This window comes from Bufo bufo, chromosome 3 (genome assembly GCF_905171765.1).
Source record: "Bufo bufo chromosome 3, aBufBuf1.1, whole genome shotgun sequence".
NCBI classification, from domain to species: domain Eukaryota; kingdom Metazoa; phylum Chordata; class Amphibia; order Anura; family Bufonidae; genus Bufo; species Bufo bufo.
The window spans coordinates 449270884-449293590 of record NC_053391.1 but is presented as its reverse complement, the minus strand read 5'-3'; the positions used below and the strand labels follow the sequence as shown (position 1 = coordinate 449293590).

The 22707-nt window shown below is 43.9% G+C and overlaps 1 protein-coding gene across 1 annotated transcript in view; it reads right to left on the bottom strand.

The window, feature by feature from the left end:
* The window catches only part of TSGA10 (testis specific 10), a 64577-nt gene that overhangs the window by 25374 nt on the left and 16496 nt on the right, over nt 1-22707 (bottom strand). The window contains exons 5-9 of the mRNA XM_040422319.1: nt 14938-15107; nt 12194-12340; nt 10710-10883; nt 9689-9766; nt 8665-8816 (exon numbers count right to left, since the gene is read on the bottom strand). Of these exons, the coding sequence (XP_040278253.1) occupies nt 8665-8816; nt 9689-9766; nt 10710-10883; nt 12194-12340; nt 14938-15107 (721 nt within the window). The remainder of the gene's footprint in view (nt 1-8664; nt 8817-9688; nt 9767-10709; nt 10884-12193; nt 12341-14937; nt 15108-22707) is intronic.

Genomic DNA, 22707 nt, shown 5'->3' with positions numbered 1-22707 from the left:
TTAGAGCCTGGGTGATAGGAACATTCCTATTACACCTTGCTGCACTGACTGGGGATCCAAATTGCCATTATACAGCTCTGTAATTCCAGCAAACCATTCTTATTAGGGTGCAAGAGCTGTTTGATGCAGGCATTAACAGGGTTTATTACAAGGAAATATTTCTACGTCTTATTTGTCCTTGTGCCGTGCAGCTATATGTTCTAAAGCATTTTTTGGCTTGTATTAGTGGGAAAAAAAGGGCTTATTAGCAGTTGTGTGGTGAAGTGCTAAAATTACAGCCCATTTTGTCGTGTATTAGTGGCAAAAGAAAAATATATTTGCCGTTCATCGGTGCAGTTATATGTTGTAAAGCCCTTTTTGTTGTGTATTAGTTAAAAAAGAAAATATATATTTGCCGCTCGGCGGTGCAGTTATATGTTTTAACCACTTAAGGACCACAGGTTTATACCCCCCTAAAGACCAGGCCCTTTTTTACAAATCGGCACTACACTACTTTCACCGTTTATTGCTCGGTCATGCAACTTACCACCCAAATGAATTTTACCTCCTTTTCTTCTCACTAATAGAGCTTTCATTTGGTGGTATTTCATTGCTGCTGACATTTTTACTTTTTTTGTTATTAATCGAAATTTAATGATTTTTTTGCAAAAAAATGACATTTTTCACTTTCAGTTGTAAAATTTTGCAAAAAAAACGAGATCCATATAGAAATTTTGCTCTAAATTTATAGTTCTACATGTCTTTGATAAAAAAAAAATGTTTGGGTAAAAAAAAAATGGTTTGGGTAAAAGTTATAGCGTTTACAAACTATGGTACAAAAATGTGAATTTCCGCTTTTTGAAGCAGCTCTGACTTTCTGAGCACCTGTCATGTTTCCTGAGGTTCTACAATGGCCAGACAGTACAAACACCCCACAAATGACCCCATTTCGGAAAGTACACACCCTAAGGTATTCGCTGATGGGCATAGTGAGTTCATAGAACTTTTTATTTTTTGTCACAAGTTAGCGGAAAATGATGATTTTTTTTTTTTTTTTTCATACAAAGTCTCATATTCCACTAACTTGTGACAAAAAATAAAAACTTCTATGAACTCACTATGCCCATCACGAAATACCTTGGGGTCTCTTCTTTCCAAAATGGGGTCACTTGTGGGGTAGTTATACTGCCCTGGCATTCTAGGGGCCCAAATGTGTGGTAAGGAGTTTGAAATCAAATTCTGTAAAAAATGACCAGTGAAATCCGAAAGGTGCTCTTTGGAATATGGGCCCCTTTGCCCACCTAGGCTGCAAAAAAGTGTCACACATCTGGTATCTCCGTACTCAGGAGAAGTTGAGGAATGTGTTTTGGGGTGTCATTTTACATATACCCATGCTGGGTGAGATAAATATCTTGGTCAAATGCCAACTTTGTATAAAAAAATGGGAAAAGTTGTCTTTTGCCAAGATATTTCTCTCACCCAGCATGGGTATATGTAAAATGACACCCCAAAACACATTCCCCACCTTCTCCTGAGTACGGCAATACCAGATGTGTGACACTTTTTTGCAGCCTAGGTGGGCAAAGGGGCCCATATTCCAAAGAGCACCTTTCGGATTTCACAGGTCATTTTTTACAGAATTTGATTTCAAACTCCTTACCACACATTCGGGCCCCTAGAATGCCAGGGCAGTATAACTACCCCACAAGTGACCCCATTTTGGAAAGAAGACACCCCAAGGTATTCCGTGAGGGGCATGGCAAGTTCCTAGAATTTTTTATTTTTTGTCACAAGTTAGTGGAAAATGATGATTTTTTTTTTTTTTTTTTTCATACAAAGTCTCATATTCCACTAACTTGTGACAAAAAATAAAAACTTCCATGAACTCACTATGCCCATCAGCGAATACCTTGGGGTCTCTTCTTTCCAAAATGGGGTCACTTGTGGGGTAGTTATACTGCCCTGGCATTCTAGGGGCCCGAATGTGTGGTAAGGAGTTTGAAATCAAATTCTGTAAAAAATGACCTGTGAAATCCGAAAGGTGCTCTTTGGAATATGGGCCCCTTTGCCCACCTAGGCTGCAAAAAAGTGTCACACATCTGGTATCTCTGTATTCAGGAGAAGTTGAGGAATGTGTTTTGGGGTGTCTTTTTACATATACCCATGCTGGGTGAGATAAATATCTTGGTCAAATGCCAACTTTGTATAAAAAAATGGGAAAAGTTGTCTTTTGCCAAGATATTTCTCTCACCCAGCAGGGGTATATGTAAAATGACACCCCAAAACACATTCCCCACCTTCTCCTGAGTACGGGGATACCAGATGTGTGACACTTTTTTGCAGCCTAGGTGGGCAAAGGGGCCCATATTCCAAAGAGCACCTTTCGGATTTCACAGGTCATTTTTTACAGAATTTGATTTCAAACTCCTTACCACACATTTGGGCCCCTAGAATGCCAGGGCAGTATAACTACCCCACAAGTGACCCCATTTTGGAAAGAAGAGACCCCAAGGTATTCGCTGATGGGCATAGTGAGTTCATGGAAGTTTTTATTTTTTGTCACAAGTTAGTGGAATATAAGACTTTGTATGAAAAAAAAAAAAAAAAAAAAAATCAGCATTTTCCACTAACTTGTGACAAAAAATAAAAAATTCTAGGAACTTGCCATGCCCCTCACGGAATACCTTGGGGTGTCTTCTTTCCAAAATGGGGTCACTTGTGGGGTAGTTATACTGCCCTGGCATTTTCCAGGGGCCCTAATGTGTGGTAAGTAGGTAAATGACCTGTGAAATCCTAAAGGTGCTCTTTGGAACATGGGCCCCTTTGCCCACCTAGGCTGCAAAAAAGTGTCACACATGTGGTATCGCCGTATTCAGGAGAAGTTGGGGAATGTGTTTTGGGGTGTCATTTTACATATACCCATGCTGGGTGAGAGTAATATTTCGGCAAAAGACAACTTTTCCCATTTTTTTATACAAAGTTGGCATTTGACCAAGATATTTCTCTCACCCAGCATGGGTATATGTAAAATGACACCCCAAAACACATTCCCCAACTTCTCCTGAGTACGGCGATACCAGATGTGTGACACTTTTTTGCAGCCTAGATGCGCAAAGGTGCCCAAATTCCTTTTAGGAGGGCATTTTTAGACATTTGGATACCAGACTTCTTCTCACGCTTTGGGGCCCCTAGAATGCCAGGGCAGTATAAATACCCCACATGTGACCCCATTTTGGAAAGAAGACACCCCAAGGTATTCAATGAGGGGCATGGCGAGTTCATAGAAATTTTTTTTTTTTTGGCACAAGTTAGCGGAAATTGATATTTTTAATTTTTTTCTCACAAAGTCTCCCGTTCCGCTAACTTGGGACAAAAATTTCAATCTTTCATGGACTCAATATGCCCCTCACGGAATACCTGGGGGTGTCTTCTTTCCGAAATGGGGTCACATGTGGGGTATTTATACTGCCCTGGCATTCTAGGGGCCCTAAAGCGTGAGAAGAAGTCTGGAATATAAAGGTCTAAAAAATTTTACGCATTTGGTTTCCGTGAGGGGTATGGTGAGTTCATGTGAGATTTTATTTTTTGACACAAGTTAGTGGAATATGAGACTTTGTAAGAAAAAAATAATAATAATTCCGCTAACTTGGGCCAAAAAAATGTCTGAATGGAGCCTTACAGAGGGGTGATCAATGACAGGGGGGGTGATCAATGACAGGGGGGGTGATCAATGACAGGGGGGTTGATCAATGACAGGGGGGTTGATCAATGACAGGGGGGTGATCAGGGAGTCTATATGGGGTGATAACCACAGTCATTGATCATGCCCCTGTAAGGCTTCATTCAGACGTCCGGATGCGTTTTGCGGATCCGATCCATCTATCAGTGCATCCGTAAAAATCATGCGGACATCTGAATGGAGCTTTACAGGGGGGTAATCAATGACAGGGGGGTAATCAATGACAGGGGGGTAATCAATGACAGGGGGGTGATCAGGGAGTCTATATGGGGTGATCACCACAGTCATTGATCACGCCCCTGTAAGGCTTCATTCAGACGTCCGGATGCGTTTTGCGGATCCGATCCATCTATCAGTGGATCCGTAAAAATCATGCGGACGTCTGAATGGAGCTTTACAGGGGGGTAATCAATGACAGGGGGGTGATCAGGGAGTCTATATGGGGTGATCACCACAGTCATTGATCACGCCCCTGTAAGGCTTCATTCAGACGTCCGGATGCGTTTTGCGGATCCGATCCATCTATCAGTGGATCCGTAAAAAAATCATGCGGACGTCTGAATGGAGCTTTACAGGGGGGTAATCAATGACAGGGGGGTAATCAATGACAGGGGGGTGATCAGGGAGTCTATATGGGGTGATCACCACAGTCATTGATCACGCCCCTGTAAGGCTTCATTCAGACGTCCGGATGCGTTTTGCGGATCCGATCCATCTATCAGTGCATCCGTAAAAATCATGCGGACATCTGAATGGAGCTTTACAGGGGGGTAATCAATGACAGGGGGGTGATCAGGGAGTCTATATGGGGTGATCACCACAGTCATTGATCATGCCCCTGTAAGGCTTCATTCAGACGTCCGGATGCGTTTTGCGGATCCGATCCATCTATCAGTGGATCCGTAAAAATCATGCGGACGTCTGAATGGAGCTTTACAGGGGTGGTAATCAATGACAGGGGGGTAATCAATGACAGGGGGGTGATCAGGGAGTCTATATGGGGTGATCACCACAGTCATTGATCACGCCCCTGTAAGGCTTCATTCAGACGTCCGGATGCGTTTTGCGGATCCGATCCATCTATCAGTGCATCCGTAAAAATCATGCGGACATCTGAATGGAGCTTTACAGGGGGGTAATCAATGACAGGGGTGTAATCAATGACAGGGGGGTGATCAGGGAGTCTATATGGGGTGATCACCACAGTCATTGATCACGCCCCTGTAAGGCTTCATTCAGACGTCCGGATGCGTTTTGCGGATCCGATCCATCTATCAGTGCATCCGTAAAAATCATGCGGACATCTGAATGGAGCTTTACAGGGGGGTAATCAATGACAGGGGGGTGATCAGGGAGTCTATATGGGGTGATCACCACAGTCATTGATCATGCCCCTGTAAGGCTTCATTCAGACGTCCGGATGCGTTTTGCGGATCCGATCCATCTATCAGTGCATCCGTAAAAATCATGCGGACATCTGAATGGAGCTTTACAGGGGGGTAATCAATGACAGGGGGGTGATCAGGGAGTCTATATGGGGTGATCACCACAGTCATTGATCATGCCCCTGTAAGGCTTCATTCAGACGTCCGGATGCGTTTTGCGGATCCGATCCATCTATCAGTGGATCCGTAAAAATCATGCGGACGTCTGAATGGAGCTTTACAGGGGTGGTAATCAATGACAGGGGGGTAATCAATGACAGGGGGGTGATCAGGGAGTCTATATGGGGTGATCACCACAGTCATTGATCACGCCCCTGTAAGGCTTCATTCAGACGTCCGGATGCGTTTTGCGGATCCGATCCATCTATCAGTGCATCCGTAAAAATCATGCGGACATCTGAATGGAGCTTTACAGGGGGGTAATCAATGACAGGGGTGTAATCAATGACAGGGGGGTGATCAGGGAGTCTATATGGGGTGATCACCACAGTCATTGATCACGCCCCTGTAAGGCTTCATTCAGACGTCCGGATGCGTTTTGCGGATCCGATCCATCTATCAGTGCATCCGTAAAAATCATGCGGACATCTGAATGGAGCTTTACAGGGGGGTAATCAATGACAGGGGGGTGATCAGGGAGTCTATATGGGGTGATCACCACAGTCATTGATCATGCCCCTGTAAGGCTTCATTCAGACGTCCGGATGCGTTTTGCGGATCCGATCCATCTATCAGTGGATCCGTAAAAATTATGCGGACGTCTGAATGGAGCTTTACAGGGGTGGTAATCAATGACAGGGGGGTAATCAATGACAGGGGGGTGATCAGGGAGTCTATATGGGGTGATAACCACAGTCATTGATCACGCCCCTGTAAGGCTTCATTCAGACGTCCGGATGCGTTTTGCGGATCCGATCCATCTATCAGTGCATCCGTAAAAATCATGCGGACATCTGAATGGAGCTTTACAGGGGGGTAATCAATGACAGGGGTGTAATCAATGACAGGGGGGTGATCAGGGAGTCTATATGGGGTGATCACCACAGTCATTGATCATGCCCCTGTAAGGCTTCATTCAGACATCCGGATGCGTTTTGCGGATCCGATCCATCTATCAGTGCATCCGTAAAAATCATGCGGACATCTGAATGGAGCTTTACAGGGGGGTGATCAGGGAGTCTATATGGGGTGATCACCACAGTCATTGATCATGCCCCTGTAAGGCTTCATTCAGACGTCCGGATGCGTTTTGCGGATCCGATCCATCTATCAGTGGATCCGTAAAAATCATGCGGTCGTCTGAATGGAGCTTTACAGGGGGGTAATCAATGACGGGGGTAATCAATGACAGGGGGGTGATCAGGGAGTCTATATGGGGTGATCACCACAGTCATTGATCATGCCCCTGTAAGGCTTCATTCAGACGTCCGGATGCGTTTTGCGGATCCGATCCATCTATCAGTGGATCCGTAAAAATCATGCGGACGTCTGAATGGAGCTTTACAGGGGGGTAATCAATGACAGGGGGGTAATCAATGACAGGGGGGTAATCAATGACAGGGGGGTGATCAGGGAGTCTATATGGGGTGATCAGGGGCTAATAAGGGGTTAATAAGTGACGGGGGGGGGTGTAGTGTAGTGTAGTGGTGCTTGGTGGGACTTTACTGAGCTACCTGTGTCCTCTGGTGGTCGATCCAAACAAAGGGGACCACCAGAGGACCAGGTAGCAGGTATATTAGACGCTGTTATCAAAACAGCGTCTAATATACCTGTTAGGGGTTAAAAAAAAACACATCTCCAGCCTGCCAGCGAACGATCGCCGCTGGCAGGCTGGAGATCAACTCGCTTACCTTCCGTTCCTGTGAGCGCGCGCGCCTGTGTGCGCGCGTTCACAGGAAATCTCGGCTCACGCGAGATGACGCCTATTGGCGTTAGCGTAGCCTGGGGGAGCCGCCGCAATGACGCCTTTCGGCGTTAGCGTGGCGGCAAGAGGTTAAAGCCTTTTCTGGCGTGTATTAGTGGAAAAAGAAAATCTATATTTGCCGGTCAGCGGTGCAGTTATCTGTTCTAAAGCCTTTTCTGGCGTGTATTAGTGGAAAAAATATATATATATTTGCCATTCAGCGGTGCAGTTATCTGTTCTAAAGCCTTTTGTGGCGTGTATTAATGTAAAAAATATATATATATATATATTTGTTGGTCAGTGGTGCAGTTATCTGTTCTAAAGCCTTTTGTGGCGTGTATTAGTGGCAAAATAAAAATATATTTGCCGTTCAGCGGTGCAGTTATATGTTCTAAAGCCTTTTGTGGCGTGTATTAGTGGAAAAAGAAAAAATATATTTGCCGATCAGCGGTGCAGTTATCTGTTCTAAAGCCTTTTGTGTCGTGTATACTGTAAGTGGAAAAAAATAAGGGCCTATTTGCCGTTCAGCGGTGCAGTTATATGTTCTAAAGCCCTTTTTGGAGTGTATTAGTGGCACAAAAAAGTATTTGCCGTTGTGTGGTGAAATTAGAAAATTACAGCCCTTTTTGGTGTGTATTAGTGGAAAAAAGAGGGCTTATTAGCCGTTATGTGGTGAAGTGAGAAAATTACTGACTTTTTTGGGGTGTTTTAATTTCCTTTTTATTTATTTATCTGATCTAACAGTATGTCAGACAGAGAAGTGCCAGACCCTGCACAGGGGAGTGGCAGAGGCCTAATTGTTTCTGGCGCAGGCACAGGTCGCAGCAGGGTAAGGGGGCGTGGCAGCAAGAGTCGCAGCGAGAGGCCTGAGCTTCCGGTGTCATCTAGCGGTCATGTCTTGACCAGCAACCCAGCGGTTCGTGAATGGTTGACTCGGTCATCTCTGTTTTTGATCCACTCCTGTTTTTTTGGCATTAGCAATACTGATGTATTACTGACCAAATGCTGACCGAGTGGAGGCGGATGCTCCACAGACAGGATCCGTTTTTTGGGGGTTATTGTTCTGATGGATCAGAGGAAGAGCAAAATAATCAGTGACATCAACACAAACTTACTGCTGACACCCTCTCCACTCTGTCAGGGGGGCTCTAATTGTATAAGCGTTTAATAGAACAGTTTCTGTAGACATCTATGTGGAATCAGCTGACGACGGTGTAAAAGGAGTGCGCTTCATCGACCTGTAAGGCTGAGTTCATACTTGAGTTATTTGGTCAGTTTTGGCCCCGTGACTGCCCAAATAAGTGAAGTGTGCAGTGATTCTAAGAGCGACGCCTGTCATCTGCATGTCATACTGATTCACAGTATAATTTCACTACCACAGCAGACTCCCTATGCGTGTTACTGCAAGGCACAGTGTTCTACACCACTATAAAGGCTCTCTGTAGCCAGGAAATAGTTGTTTTTTAACCCGATCTGCGTGGAATAAAATCGGATCGAAGCAAAAAAAATAAAAAATATTTGCGAACCGGCCGAATCTAATTTTTGAAAAATTCGCTCATCTCTAATAATTTCCTTAAAAAACTGCAGATAAAATATACCTCAGAGAATCACATTCAGATTTCTGCTGTCTCAACTCATTTTTAGTTTCAGCTGCTCTTCTGCTGAGTACTTTTAATTCAGTTTCCATAGATGACACTGTGTCCTTCATTAGGGACAGCTCAGATTTCTGGTCCAATCGTTCACGTTCTAGCTATATGAGACATTAAAGAAATCCTGCTTAATTAATAATAAAACCGAAACATCTGGCAGCAATATTCAATGTATGCATATACTAACCTCAGTTAAATACAGGCTTTTAACTATCATTTCAGATTATTTTTTATATTGTGTACTTTATTAGGAAAAGGTGATAGTTTTTTATATTAGAAAACAGGGTGTAAAGAGTCTTGTTAGCATCACTGAGTATAGCTAAAGAGAGTCTGTCTTCAGCGTTATACTGAACATTGCTGACGATTATGTAGAACATACACATGCTGGCATCCAGCCTGCCTCTTATCTCCCTAACTCATGCTCCTTCATCCCTGTATGTACCCTCTCTGCTTGTGTCCATGACTGACTTGCTGCCAGCGCTGACTGTACATTTCTGTCTTTCCTGCGCATCTCTCTTGGTTACTGAGCACAAGAAAGAGAGAGCAGAACAAAACTAACTACAGAATGTTCAAGTATAACTACTGTCAGCCCTGAGTGGGTTTTCCTATCTCTTCCCTGGTAGTCACAGAGTGCAGGGAGGAGAGAGGAACAGGACAGCGCTTATGGCTGAGTAGATATTCAGGACCACGGTATTCTCACTGTCAGTGCCAAGTGCAGGCAATTCCATACTTCTCTTTAAAAAGTTAAGTAACTTTGCAAATAGTTTGTTGTCATCATGAGAAACAAATAATTTTTTGTATGACTTTAGCTGTTTATGACCTGGATTACACTGATTGTAAAGACGGTCTTTAAAGTCTTTTTTCCCCCACCAGAAATAAAGCAGATAAAAACCTATTTAGAAAATAAAATGTCATATGCTGTAAAATTGTTACACAGATGATTCAAAATCTCTTATTAAATTTTTGTTCTTACCATTTGAATTGTTAATTGTAATTCTTCCATTTTCTGTTCCATATGAGCTCTGTCGCCTATAGCTGTTTCTTGTGAAATCTGCATTGACACAGCAAGAAAGACCTTGAGAAAGTTGCATCAACAGTAAAAGTGGCAAAAATCATAGAACAAAACTGAAAAGGCTTTTCTTCTGCCATACTGATTTGATAAGCCATGAACCTCCGATTAGATGGAGAAAGTGTTGGAACCCCCACCTCTCCCAAGAATCCGTGCACCATCTCCCTTCCTGGAGGACATATAAAGCTTATAGGAGAAATACAAATGCCACATATCTTCCAAAAGCAAACGAGGGACAGGACATCCGAGTTCTCTGGAATTTTGGGTATCCCAGCAGCTAGACCACCATTAATCTGATATTTATGGCACATCACCTCAATATGACATCAAATCTGAGATATAACCAGTAAGATCTGTCAGCATAATATGGGGACGGGTTTCCTCTCCTCTTAGCCCAAATAGCACATCAATATTATGTTGTCTGACTAATAGAAGCTGTCAAAGATCATGTTAACTGTATTCATGAAGGACCACTCTACTTTCGTCTGAGTACCTCCCCCGCCATTCTGCGTAGTGATTGACAAGCTGTCGTTAATTGCACTCATACATGCATCCTGTCAATCGCTGCTGACAAGGGCGGGAGTTCCCCTCATAAATATAGCGGACTCCTAACTATGAGTCTGCTGTATTCTTTAATAGCTTCTATTAGCCAAACAGCACAGTCATTTTTGTACTGTTGGGTAATAGGAGAGGTTACCTGTCCCCATGAAATGCATGGCAGTGTGGCACAATTACACTCCTTTTCAGTCCTTTCTTAGTAAGCATTTTGTCACATAACCATTGGCAAACAAAACCCTCATATTCATGCAACTCCTATGGTTGGATACTGCTGTGCAGCAAAATGTCTCCTGGTAGTTGGAGCCCTATTTTTTCACGTGTGCTGGTGCAGAATGTAAGAAATAGGATTTGAAAATGTTTCCTTTACCTTTAGCCGCTCTCTCAAGCTGTCACGCTCTGTGGTCATGCGCCTCAGATCTGAAATGGCATTGTCTCTTTCACTCTCCACACGCCGCAGAATGGTTTGAGCTGTTAAACTGGCTTTGGGGGTCTTTGTAGATCGCATGAGCTCCCTTCGAAGTTGGGCGATTTCTTGCTGTGCCTAACAAATATACAACTTGTGTGATTCACCATGAGAGGTTGGAAACGAGATGGAAAAAGTATACTTCTGCTACAAAAGCATAGCCTATTGTTTAAATAAAAGATATGACATTAACCATGAAGAATAGTGGGTGCAGCAGAACTAAGGGGGCCAAAGGTTAGGGTTCACAGCAGTTAAGCTGTACTATGTCTTAATGTCCAGATAAAACTAAGTATGAATACTGGCTGAGATTTATGGCTACTATCTTAAATTTAGACAGCTTAAATCTAGGCAAGGCAGGCAGAAGATGGTCCAAATATGTCACATTGTGTGGTAGACTTGGTGCATCTTGCTTGACATCTTACATACTTTTCTCTTCCACCTCCTCTTAGATGGCTTACTTTTTGTAAAATTTTGGTTGCATCAAAAGAATGTATGTGCATGTTGGCAGATTTCGGGTCAAACACTTTTCTAAGCTACCTTTTCCTAGGTACAAAATGTCTACACCTTTTTGCACATTTTGCTTTAGCCAGTTTCACACAGTGTTTGGTCAGTGATTTCCATCAGTGATTGTGAGCCAAAAGCAGGAGAGAAACACTGAGCAGGTGCAGATCTTTCCCTTATACCTTATCTCTGTGTACTATCCATTCCTGGTTTTGGCTCACAATCAGAGATGGAAGTCGTGGATGAAACACTGCGTGAAAGCGGCTTTAGTAAATCTCCTCCAATGTAGCTTTGTGGAGAACTCTTTATTTTAGAAGACTAGATCTGCTCTACTGTGACCATGGAGAGTGGATCTTTCAGTTCATTGGTTACAATATTCATGGTTTGTTTGCTTTTGTCTGTATCTCTCAGGGAGCAAATGTAGCAGGGCATTTGATTGTTTTTTTCCGGTCTGTTTTACATGTTTCTAAACCCAACCTCCAAAACAGTTGAATCTAAAATAGTGTCAGTAGAGACTGAGAACACATATTACTTTTTTGTTTGTTAAAGAGGACCTGTCACCTCTCCTGACATGTCTGATTCAGTAAATAATGGTATTCCACATTTATGACATTTATGACGGTGTTGTGCCATTTCTCTGTTATTCTTACTAAATAATTATGGATAAATGTACAACTGGGTGTTTTTAGTGCTGCTAGTGTAAGACTGTGCAGTTGTACATTGATTCATGAACTATCAATCAGGAATAATAGTGGAACGGCACAGTATTTCAGATAAGAATACATGCTCAAGAATTGGTGTTGCATGAAGAATGCAAATAGTTAGTGAAACAAACATGTCAGGAGAGGTGACAGGTCTGTAGAACATAAATGAGATGGACTGCTTACCCGCTCATAAAGCAAGTTTGTTTTGTCTCTCTCTGATGTCAGAACTTTGACGTTGGCTTGGATTTCTGCCATGTGACGCTCATACTTTGTGAGCATGTTCTGGAGGTCATCACGTTCTCGAACCGTCTTCTTGTTTTCTGAGTCAAACTGTGAAATTGTAGAGATTTTTCACATGAGAAACCTTTATAGAAACATTCATACTCCCAAATACTGAAAAGGGTGAATAAAAACAATGGGAAGCATTTACTAAAGACTGGCATTTCCTATACCAGTCTGTCACGGTCCCTCCAGTGACTGATGTCAGGAAATCAAGGAGATTGGCTGAGCGTGGAGGACTCTAACAGCCTCCTTGATTTCTCTTGATTCAAGGTTGATAGGGTTAATGACTACTTCCCTTTTCTCAGCTGTTGCTCAGTGGTCATCACTTCTACACTTTATGGTCTTACCCCACCCTTCTGACTATGCGGTTGATGGCTTCATTTGGGTTTGGCTGAGCTGGTGTGAGATCCTTTCAGGTGTTCCAGTTCTTCCATCTCTCCAGAAGTTAAGTGTCGTGTTTGTTTGTATTTGTTATATTCCCTGTTGTTGTATCTGGGCCTGAGACAGAGACTTCCATTCGTCCATCTGGGGAGGAATGGGTTGTCTCTGGTCCTCTACTTATTCCAGGGCCTTATAGGGAAATCAGGGCCTACGTATCCTGCTTATGAATATTCCTACCTTCAAGGTCTATTCATATTGATAGGTAGTCAGGGCCCGGATTAGGGTTGTCTAGGAGGTGACCTGTTTCTTCCCTAGTTTCCAGGCCCAGTTACTGTTCCCCTTCCCTCCTGTGTTCAATGTGGAGTTTCCCCCCCCACACTGATCTTGAAACAGTCTTTGTAAAAAATCCACTGGAGTACGGTGTGTCAAATTTATTAAGAGATGCCTACCTCTTAATAAATTTGTTGCATTTTGCACTGTCACAGACTGAAATCTGTACAAGCCATCAGCTGCCATAGATTTCAGTAGGAATTTATGCAGGTCTTCTGGAGTAATGATTGTAAATCTGTCAAAGCTTTACTAGTCCAACTCCGCCGAGTGGTGAGGCCAGGGGAAAATAGTAAAGATCTGTAATGTTTTTGATAATGCTGTTGGCACAAAGATTTGTGATTTTTATACACCAGAAAACTGGCATACAAAGGGTATTGAGCTGGGAAAAAAAGCACTTATTCCCTATCACTGTCGACCTGTTCAGGGACATTTACATGCAGCAGATTATTTCCTCTGGATGGGCATGTTAGATCATTACTATGATCAATTGTCCACATACAGTTTCACAGGAGTATACATGGATCTCATAGGAATCCATAGTAATTTTCTCTCCCACATCCCCAAAAGATTTCTCTCAAAATAACAATTACGTAAATATAAATTAAAATGAATGGGGCTGAGCCGTGCCTAGGCCATGTGATGAGTGGTCACTCACTGGAGAGCCTGGGCATTCTTAAACAGCTAATCGGCGGGGGTCCTGGGTGTCGGACCCCAATGATCAGATGTTGATGACCTACAGTATGCAAGAATAAGTCATCAGTTACAAAGTCAGATAACCCCTTTAACAGAAGTTATTCAGTGCTATGCCCCCACTTTGGGCCGAAATATCAGTGGCATGGTCTGCCTTCATGGTAGGTACACCACTGCATTTACACAGGGCATTGAGCTGCCGATAAATAATGATTTTAAGAGTTGCATAAACTATTGCATCACCGACATACAAATGCTTTGCTCATTTGTCAGAGGATCTGCAGCACATTTACAAGGGTCAGTTATCGGGAACGAGCATGCGTATGAGCGTTTGTGCCTAATAACTGCCAAGATAATCTGCACAAGTAAATGGGCACTAAAAGAGCTCCAGACCCAATTACTCTTAAAGGATTGATAATGGACAAGACAGACTGTAAATGGATGATTTTAAACTGCACTACAGGCTCATACATCTCTTCCCTGATTGGATCCAACACATTATAGGAAACCGGAATACTTACCTTAGTTATTTTGGACCAGCATAAGTAATCAATATCAGCAAAGCAGGGGTCAGACACCCAGCACCCCTGCCAATCAGCTGTATGAGGAGACGGCGCGCTCAGTGCGCCTGTGCTGTCCCCCTTCTCACCGCTGTTGTCTATGGAAAAAGCAGCAGCAGAGCAGGAACAGAGAAGGGAGACGGCACATGCACAGTGTGTGCACTGACTCCTCATACAGCTGATCGGCGGAGGTCCCAGGTGTCAGATGCCTGCTGATCTGATATTGATGACCTATCATGAGGATAGGTCATCAATATTAAAAGCCCGGAGAACCCCTTAAATACTTCATGTGAAGTCACAAATCTGTGATATGGCCACACGGTACCTGACCACAGCGAGCCCACATCGCAACTGCGCCATGTAGTCGTACCCTTATAATGTAATTTTTACTGCACAGGACATGCTGGAAAAACAAGTCAAATTACCAAACCAGATTTACTATTTGTTTCTAACAAGTTATGGCTGTTGGGATACTGCAATGAAAAAAACTGAAAAAATTGCTAAACCTAAAACTGCACAGGTAATATTTGCATATATCTTCAGGGCAGACTCTCAGGGTAGTTTCTACTAATGGGTCCTAGGCACAACAGTCCAAAACCCTAGCTGTAAACACTCTTAAAAAAGTTTCTTTGGAGAAGGCTTGTTCAAATATTTACATCTAAACGTCACACTAGCAATACTGACCCGGGAAGGGCTACGCTTTGGACTACTGCTACGACCTCGAAGCATCCTCCTCAGATGTTCTGCTTCTCTCTTGTAGTGATCCCTTTCTTCTTCCAGACTCCTTACAAATGAGTCAAGTTTAGAAGGAGACTTTGCTTTACCCTTCTCATTTGTTAAAACATTCTTCTTCTCTAGTGAATTAAAAGTAAACACTAGTATTAATCAAACAGAAAATCCTTTTAATGTACTGAATGTTCCCTAAAGGTTGCTGACTCATATACTTTTATGTTGTTAGTTATTGAACATGGCGATCATATGTTGAGAAACTTATGCTTGTCATATACAGAGTCTAGTGAGCTGAAAACCACATGTTAAGGCCACTTTCACAATGTCAGTTCATGGTTTTGTAAGGCAAAACTAGGAGTGCCACTGACAGAGAAACAGTAGAGCTCATGCAGGATGTGTGCTGTCTGCATTTTTTGCAGCCCCATTGAAACCAATAGGTCCTTGTGCAATTCGCTAAAAATGTAGATCAGTTGTGGACCCAATATACAGTCGTGTGTATGAGCCCTAATGGACTTGCACATCTTCTCTGACTTGGACTCACTCATGGTTTTGGTTTACAAGTACTGATAAAACACAAGCTAAATACTAACCACGTGAAAGTGGCATTAAAGAGGACCTTTCACCAAAAAACATGTATAGAAACAAGTACATTACCTAACAGTGCGGCCCCCAGTGATGTATGTCCGATTATTATTTTTTCAGAGGACCCCCCCTTTCGTCCGCTGTGGTCTCCGGTAGTTCTGGCGCCTCATATGCTAATGAGGAAATTCGGTTCGAGTAGGCGGTGACTAGAATTTGTACAGGGCACGGTTTTCTTCTCCCTGGCTAAGAGCGCATCCAATCAGAGTGCCGCGCTCTTAGCCAGGGAGAAGGAGCTCAAGTTCTCGCGGGATTCGCGAGAACTTGAGCTTTTACACATCCCGAGGCATGCGCCATCTTGGAGTCCCCGGCGGAGAGGATCGCCTACTCGAACCGAATCGCCTCATTAGCACATGAAGCGCCAGAACTACCGGAGACCACAGCGGACGAAAGGGGGGGTCCTCTGAAAAAATAATAATCGGAAATACATCACTGGGGGCCGCACTGTTAGGTAATGTAACTGTTTCTATATATGTTTTTTGGTGAAAGGTCCTCTTTAAAGGGGTTATCCAGCTTCTATGCCTTGGACAGCACTGTATATAACATTAAAAAAGCACTCAGCTATTCCCTGATGCTCCTTTTCAGCATCAAGGGTCTGGTCCTGCTACTTCCGGTGATTGGCATCACTGGCCGGGGAGAGGAAGCGGGAGCAGGACCGGACCCTCAGTGTTGGAACGGAATGGTGGGGAGCAGGTTTTTATATTACAAACCGCATTCCAAAAAAGTTGGGACACTATACAAATCGTGAATAAAAACTGAATGCAATGATGTGGAGGTGCCAACTTCTAATATTTTATTCAGAATAGAACATAAATCACGGAACAAAAGTTTAAACTGAGAAAATGTACCATTTTAAGGGAAAAATATGTTGAATCAGAATTTCATGGTGTCAACAAATCCCCAAAAAGTTGGGACAAGGCCATTTTCACCACTGTGTGGCATCTCCCCTTCTTCTTACAACACTCAACAGAAGTCTGGGGACCGAGGAGACCAGTTTCTCAAGTTTAGAAATAGGAATGCTCTCCCATTCTTGTCTAATACAGGCCTCTAACTGTTCAATCGTCTTGGGCCTTCTTTGTTGCACCTTCCTCTTTATGATGCGCCAAATGTTCTCTATAGGTGAAAGATCTGGACTGCAGACTGACCATTTCAGTACCCGGATCCTTCTCCTACGCAGCCATGATGTTGTGATTGATGCAGAATGTGGTCTGGCATTATCTTGCTGAAAAATGCAGGGTCTTCCCTGAAAGAGATGACGTCTGGATGGGAGCATATGTTGTTCTAGAACCTGAATATATTTTTCTGCATTGATGGTGCCTTTCCAGACATGCAAGCTGCCCATGCCACACGCACTCATGCAACCCCATACCATCAGAGATGCAGGCTTCTGAACTGAGCGTTGATAACAACTTGGGTTGTCCTTGTCCTCTTTGGTCCGGATGACATGGCATCCCAGATTTCCAAAAAGAACTTCGAATCGTGACTCGTCTGACCACAGAACAGTCTTCCATTTTGTCACACTCCATTTTAAATGATCCCTGGCCCAGTGAAAACGCCTGAGCTTGTGGATCTTGCTTAGAAATGGCTTCTTCTTTGCACTGTAGAGTTTCAGCTGGCAACGGCGGATGGCACGGTGGATTGTGTTCCCTGACAATGGTTTCTGGAAGTATTCCTGAGCCCATTCTGTGATTTCCTTTACAGTAGCATTCCTGTTTGTGGTGCAGTGTCGTTTAAGGGCCCGGAGATCACGGGCATCCAGTATGGTTTTACGGCCTTGACCCTTACGCACAGAGATTGTTCCAGATTCTCTGAATCTTCGGATGATGTTATGCACAGTTGATGATGATAGATGCAAAGTCTTATCAGAAAGGTGTTACCCAGCGAAAAATTGCTATTGCTCCACTATCTTTCTGCGCAACATTGTGGGAATTGGTGATCCTCTACCCATCTTGGCTTCTGAGAGACACTGCCACTCTGAGAAGCTCTTTTTATACCCAATCATGTTGCCAATTGACCTAATTAGTGTTAATTGGTCTTCCAGCTCTTCGTTATGCTCAAATTGACTTTTTCCAGCCTCTTATTGCTACTTGTCCCAACTTTTTGGGGATTTGTTGACACCGTGAAATTTTGAATCAACGTATTTTTCCTTTAAAATGATAGATTTACTCGGATTAAACGTTTGATCTGTCATCTACGTTCTATTACAAATAAAATATTGACATTTGCCATCTCCACATCATTGCATTCAGTTTTTATTCACAATTTGTTTAGTGTCCCAACTTTTTTGGAATCCGGTTTGTATTTAATGTGCTGTCCAGGGCATAGATAATATTGTGTTAGAAGCTGGACAACCCCTTTAAGCTCACTTGAGTTATGCTCTTTTCAGGAGTAAGGGTACTTTCACATCTGCATTGCGCTGTCCGTTTTTGAGATCAGAGTGTCAAAACCGCAGCACAACGCTTCAGTTTTGTCCCCATTCATTGTCAATGGGGACAAAGCTGAACACACCGGAATGGAGTGAAAGTAGTGTTTTTGTGTGCGGCATGGGAAACTGAAAAAGCTGGATCCTGTACCAAAAACCATATAAGTCCTGATTTTGCTTTGTAAGTTGAAACCATGGCACTGTTACAACATGAGGCCACGATGCTACTGTGGACAGGTTAAAAGTGGGAACAATTTTTGACACAATATCTAAACATTTACACCTTCATCACTAACAGGAATAGTCTCAAAGGATGAAGGTGTTTTAACAGCCTGTATGTGCTTCAGCATATGCAGCTGCATAAATCCCCTAGTGAATACAAGATCAGATTGTGAAATCCTCCACGGGTATATTTCATATATTTCATTTAATGTTTGTGTGTGTCGTTAAAAGATATCGGCAGTATCCACTATAACAGTGACATCTACAATACCCCACCCCTTTAACAGTGACCTCCACAGCGGTCGTTCCTTTATTAGTGACCTCCACAGTACCCATCTTGTTAACAGTGATTTCCACAATAACCCTCCCCCTTAACAGTGACCTCCACAGAGCTCCGTTCCCTTAAAATGTGACCTCCACTACACCTCGCCCCCTTAACAGTGACCTCTACAGCACCCCACCTCTTAACACTGACCTCCATAGTGGATCGTCCCCTTAACTGTGACCTCCACCATTCCCTGCCCCCTTAACAGAGACCTCCACAGTGCACGCCCTTTAACAGTGACCTCCACAGCATCCCGCCGCCTTAACAGTGACCTCCACAGCATACCGCCCCTTTAACAGTGACCTACACAGCGGCCGTCCCTTTTTTTAGTGACCTCCACAGTACCCCATCTCCTTAACAGTGATTTCAACAACACCCCGTCCCCTTAACAGTGGCCTCTACAGAAATCTGCCCCTTAACACTGGCCTCCATAGCGGAACGTCCCCTTAACTGTGACCTCCACAGCAGCCTGCCCCTAGGGTCGCCAGAGGTCCGGTTTTAGGCCGGACAGTCCAGCTTTCAGACTCCCTGCCCTCCGTCCGGCGCAGGGCCTGGATGGACACAGGGATGTCCATTTTTCAATCCCTGTCAGCTGAAGAGTGGGAGGGTGTGTGGCCTAACTGGATAGGGGCGAGTCCTTTTGAACAGTTCACTCTAAGCCAGCAGCACTGTGATGTCTTAAGTGTGAGCTGCAGGGAGAAAGTCACCCTCCCTCCCACCTCTGCTGCTGACAGAAGTTGATTTTTACCTTCATTATTTCAATCCCCGTTGGCTGCAGAGTGGGAGGGGGCATGGCCTAACTGGGTCAGGGCGTGGCTTAGCTGGACCGGGGGGGGGGGGGGTTAAGTCGGTTTTTTTAGGGTGGCGTGAAGGGCCACCCTACCTGCCTCTTAACTGTGACCTCCACAGCACTCCGCTCCCTTAACAGTGTCACCCACAGCGGCCTGCTCCTTTAAAGCTGACCTGCAGCAGTGAAGAGAAATGGCTGGGTTGTTATGGAAACCTGGTGTAAAACTGTGTGTATGTGGAGACTAAGGGCCTGCGAGCTTCTATTGGCTGATAAGGGTCATGTGACCAGGCTTCTATTGGCTAATTAATTTTTTGGGAGTATCTCTACGTGCTAGAGAGCTGAGACCTGGTCTAAAACCTTCCCGGACACCTGATGTACATGTTTGCCAAATTTCATGATTGTAAACTCGACAGTGCGGATTCCTTTAGCGGACATACGTACATACACTCAGCTTTATATATTAGATACATGTTCTATAGTAAGAATAGACTTGCTGGTATATGATCACTTGATTTCATGTGGTCTGCCCCCATTAAATTTGAGTCCACACTGAATTTCTTAACTGCATTGGCCAGTAGTAACATGGCTTTTAAGGGTACTTTCACACTAGCGTTTTTCTTTTCCGACACTGAGTTCTGTCATAGGGGCTCAATACCGGAAAAGAACTGATCAGTTTTATCCCCATGCATTCTGAATGGAGAGAAATCCATTCAGGATGCATCAGGATGTCACCAGTTCAGTCACTGAACGGCGTTTTGGATGGAGGAAATACCGCAGCATGCAGTTGCCAGAATGCCGGATCCGGCATTAATTTACATTGAAATGTATTAGTGTAAAAATACCGCAATGCCAGATCTGTCCTTCCGGTCTGCGCATGCGCACACCGGTAAAAATGTGAAAAAAATATATAACAGATCCGTTTCTCCGGATGACATCCGGAGAGACGGATCTGTTCTTGCAATACATTTGTAAGACGGATCCGCATCCGGATCTGTCTACAAATGCTGTCCGTTTGCATGCAGATTGCCGACGGCGACTGAACTGCCCGCCGGATCACTCTGCCGCAAGTGTGAAAGTAGCCTAATTTGAAAACTGTTAATGTTACGTTTTTTTAGCTGGAGACAATAATATAACAGTGAATGGGGAAGGGGGCTTTGATTCAGTGACAATCTCCCTCCACAGATTTTAATTGGGAAGAACGCAGGCATTTATAGTTCCCCTATAGCTGTAATGCAGGGCACATTATAATGCACTTTTTGGGGAAATACCAGTATGTTTATTTGTATTAGAAAACTTTATGTAAACTCTCTTTTAAAGAGGACCTGTCACCGCTCCTGAAATGTCTGTTTTAATAGCTTCATGCATTCCCCATATAATAACAATTCTGGAACATCTATTGTTATGTCTATATGTTGTGCCATTCCTTTATCATTTCTACTAGAAGTTATGAATGATTTGCTAGAAGTCTGCAGTAAGGGTACAGAGGGGTGTAACCAGTTGGGGATGTGTACCTGCACAGTGTGAAAATGGCAGCACTGATTAGAGAGTCAGACTGTGCAGGTGTAGGGGTCAGCTCCTAGAATACTGTTCTTTGCACAGATATCTGCAACATTGTGTTACATAGACTGCGATGACTTATTTCAGCCATTAGAGGCCGCTGTGTCTCTGAGTAAAAGGAAGCTGAACTTTTTCTGATATACACAGGAGGTAGCAGGAGCCAGAATTCCCAGGGTTTGAGTCCTGGCTGGAGGGGTGTGTGTGTCCTGGGGAGCTGTGAGGATGGCTGCCATGTTAGGAGCTAAGTATTGACTAGTGATGGGACACGGAGCCTGACTGTTGGAGTCCTGAGAAGCTGGCTGTGTTTGAGACAGATCAAGATAGACTCTTAGGCCTCATTCACACGACCGCATGTATTTTGCAGTCCGCAAAAAACGGATGACGTCCGAGTGCATTCCGTATTTTGCGGAACCGAACAGCTGGTCCCTAATTGAACAGTACTATCCTTGTCTGTTATGCGGACAATAATAGGACATGTTCTACCTTTGAACGGAATGGAAAAACGGAAATACAGAAATGGAAGGCATACTGAGTACCTTCTGTTTTTTTGGCGGATCCATTGAAATGAATGGTTCCGTATACGGAACGCAAAAAACGGAACGTAAACAAAACAAAAAAAAATGTTTGTGTGCAAGAGGCCTTAACTGAAGTGCTGCAGCTGTAACCCAGAGAGAGAGAGAGAGAAGCAAGCCACGCGCTGAGAAAAGCAAGTGATTGATTCAGGAGCCAGAGGACCCAGGCCACCACGCATTCGGGCAAGACAAGCATCCATCTCGTGGGAGAAGACGACATAACAGACCTCTACTCAGATAACTCCAGAACTGTGCGTGTGCACCGGTGCTAATCAGCGGTAGGGCATAGAGCAGGAGACTTTAGATAGTGCGCTGTAGAAGCGGACCCTGAGTAGCAGGGGTAGATAGGAGTATATTAGCTGAGTGTAGCCTGGACTCTGATGTGTTTGCTGTAGAACGCATTTATCCTAACTCTTCTTCAAGTATTCTGTGTAAACCTGTTTATACTGTTAATCCGATTTTCCAGCAGTTACATCTTGTTCTTTAATAATAAAGCCGGTTTATCTTCAGTCTCCTTGTCTGTACTTGAATCCAGCCTTGCGGTTTCTTCCTCCTCTGACCGCTACACAGGTACACCCCCCCCCCCAACTGGCTACCTCCCCTCTGTACCCTTACTGAAGGCTAATAGCAATTCAGTCATAACTTCTAATAGAAAGAATAGAGGAATGGCACACCATAGAGACATGGGAATAGATGCTCCAGAATTATTATTACATGGGGGATGCATGAAGCTATTAAAACAGGCATGTCAGGAGAGGCGACAGGTCCTCTTCAAGAAATCCTCTAACTGAAGGTTCCTAAGGAGAATCCATCTTCACAATTCTACTGAACACTGAAGACGCTGCATAACTGTATGATGCTGAAGCTTCTCAGCCTGTCTCTGGTCTCCTTGTTTCATTCTCTTTAGTCCAGCCCTGCACCCCTATACTGTATGTGTATATAATAGGCATTACTAAAAATGATGGGACGTGCCTCACTGGAGACACTTTAAGGCCTCATCCACACGGCCGTTGTTTTGGTCTGCATCCGAGCCGCAGTTTTGGCGGCTCGGATGCGGACCTAATTACTTCAATGGGGCCGCAAAAGATGCGGACAGCACTCCGTGTGCTGTCCGCATCAGTTGCTCCGTTCCGTGGCCCCAGAAAAAAAAAATAACATGTCCTATTCTTGTCCGCGCTTTGCAGACAAGAATAGGCAG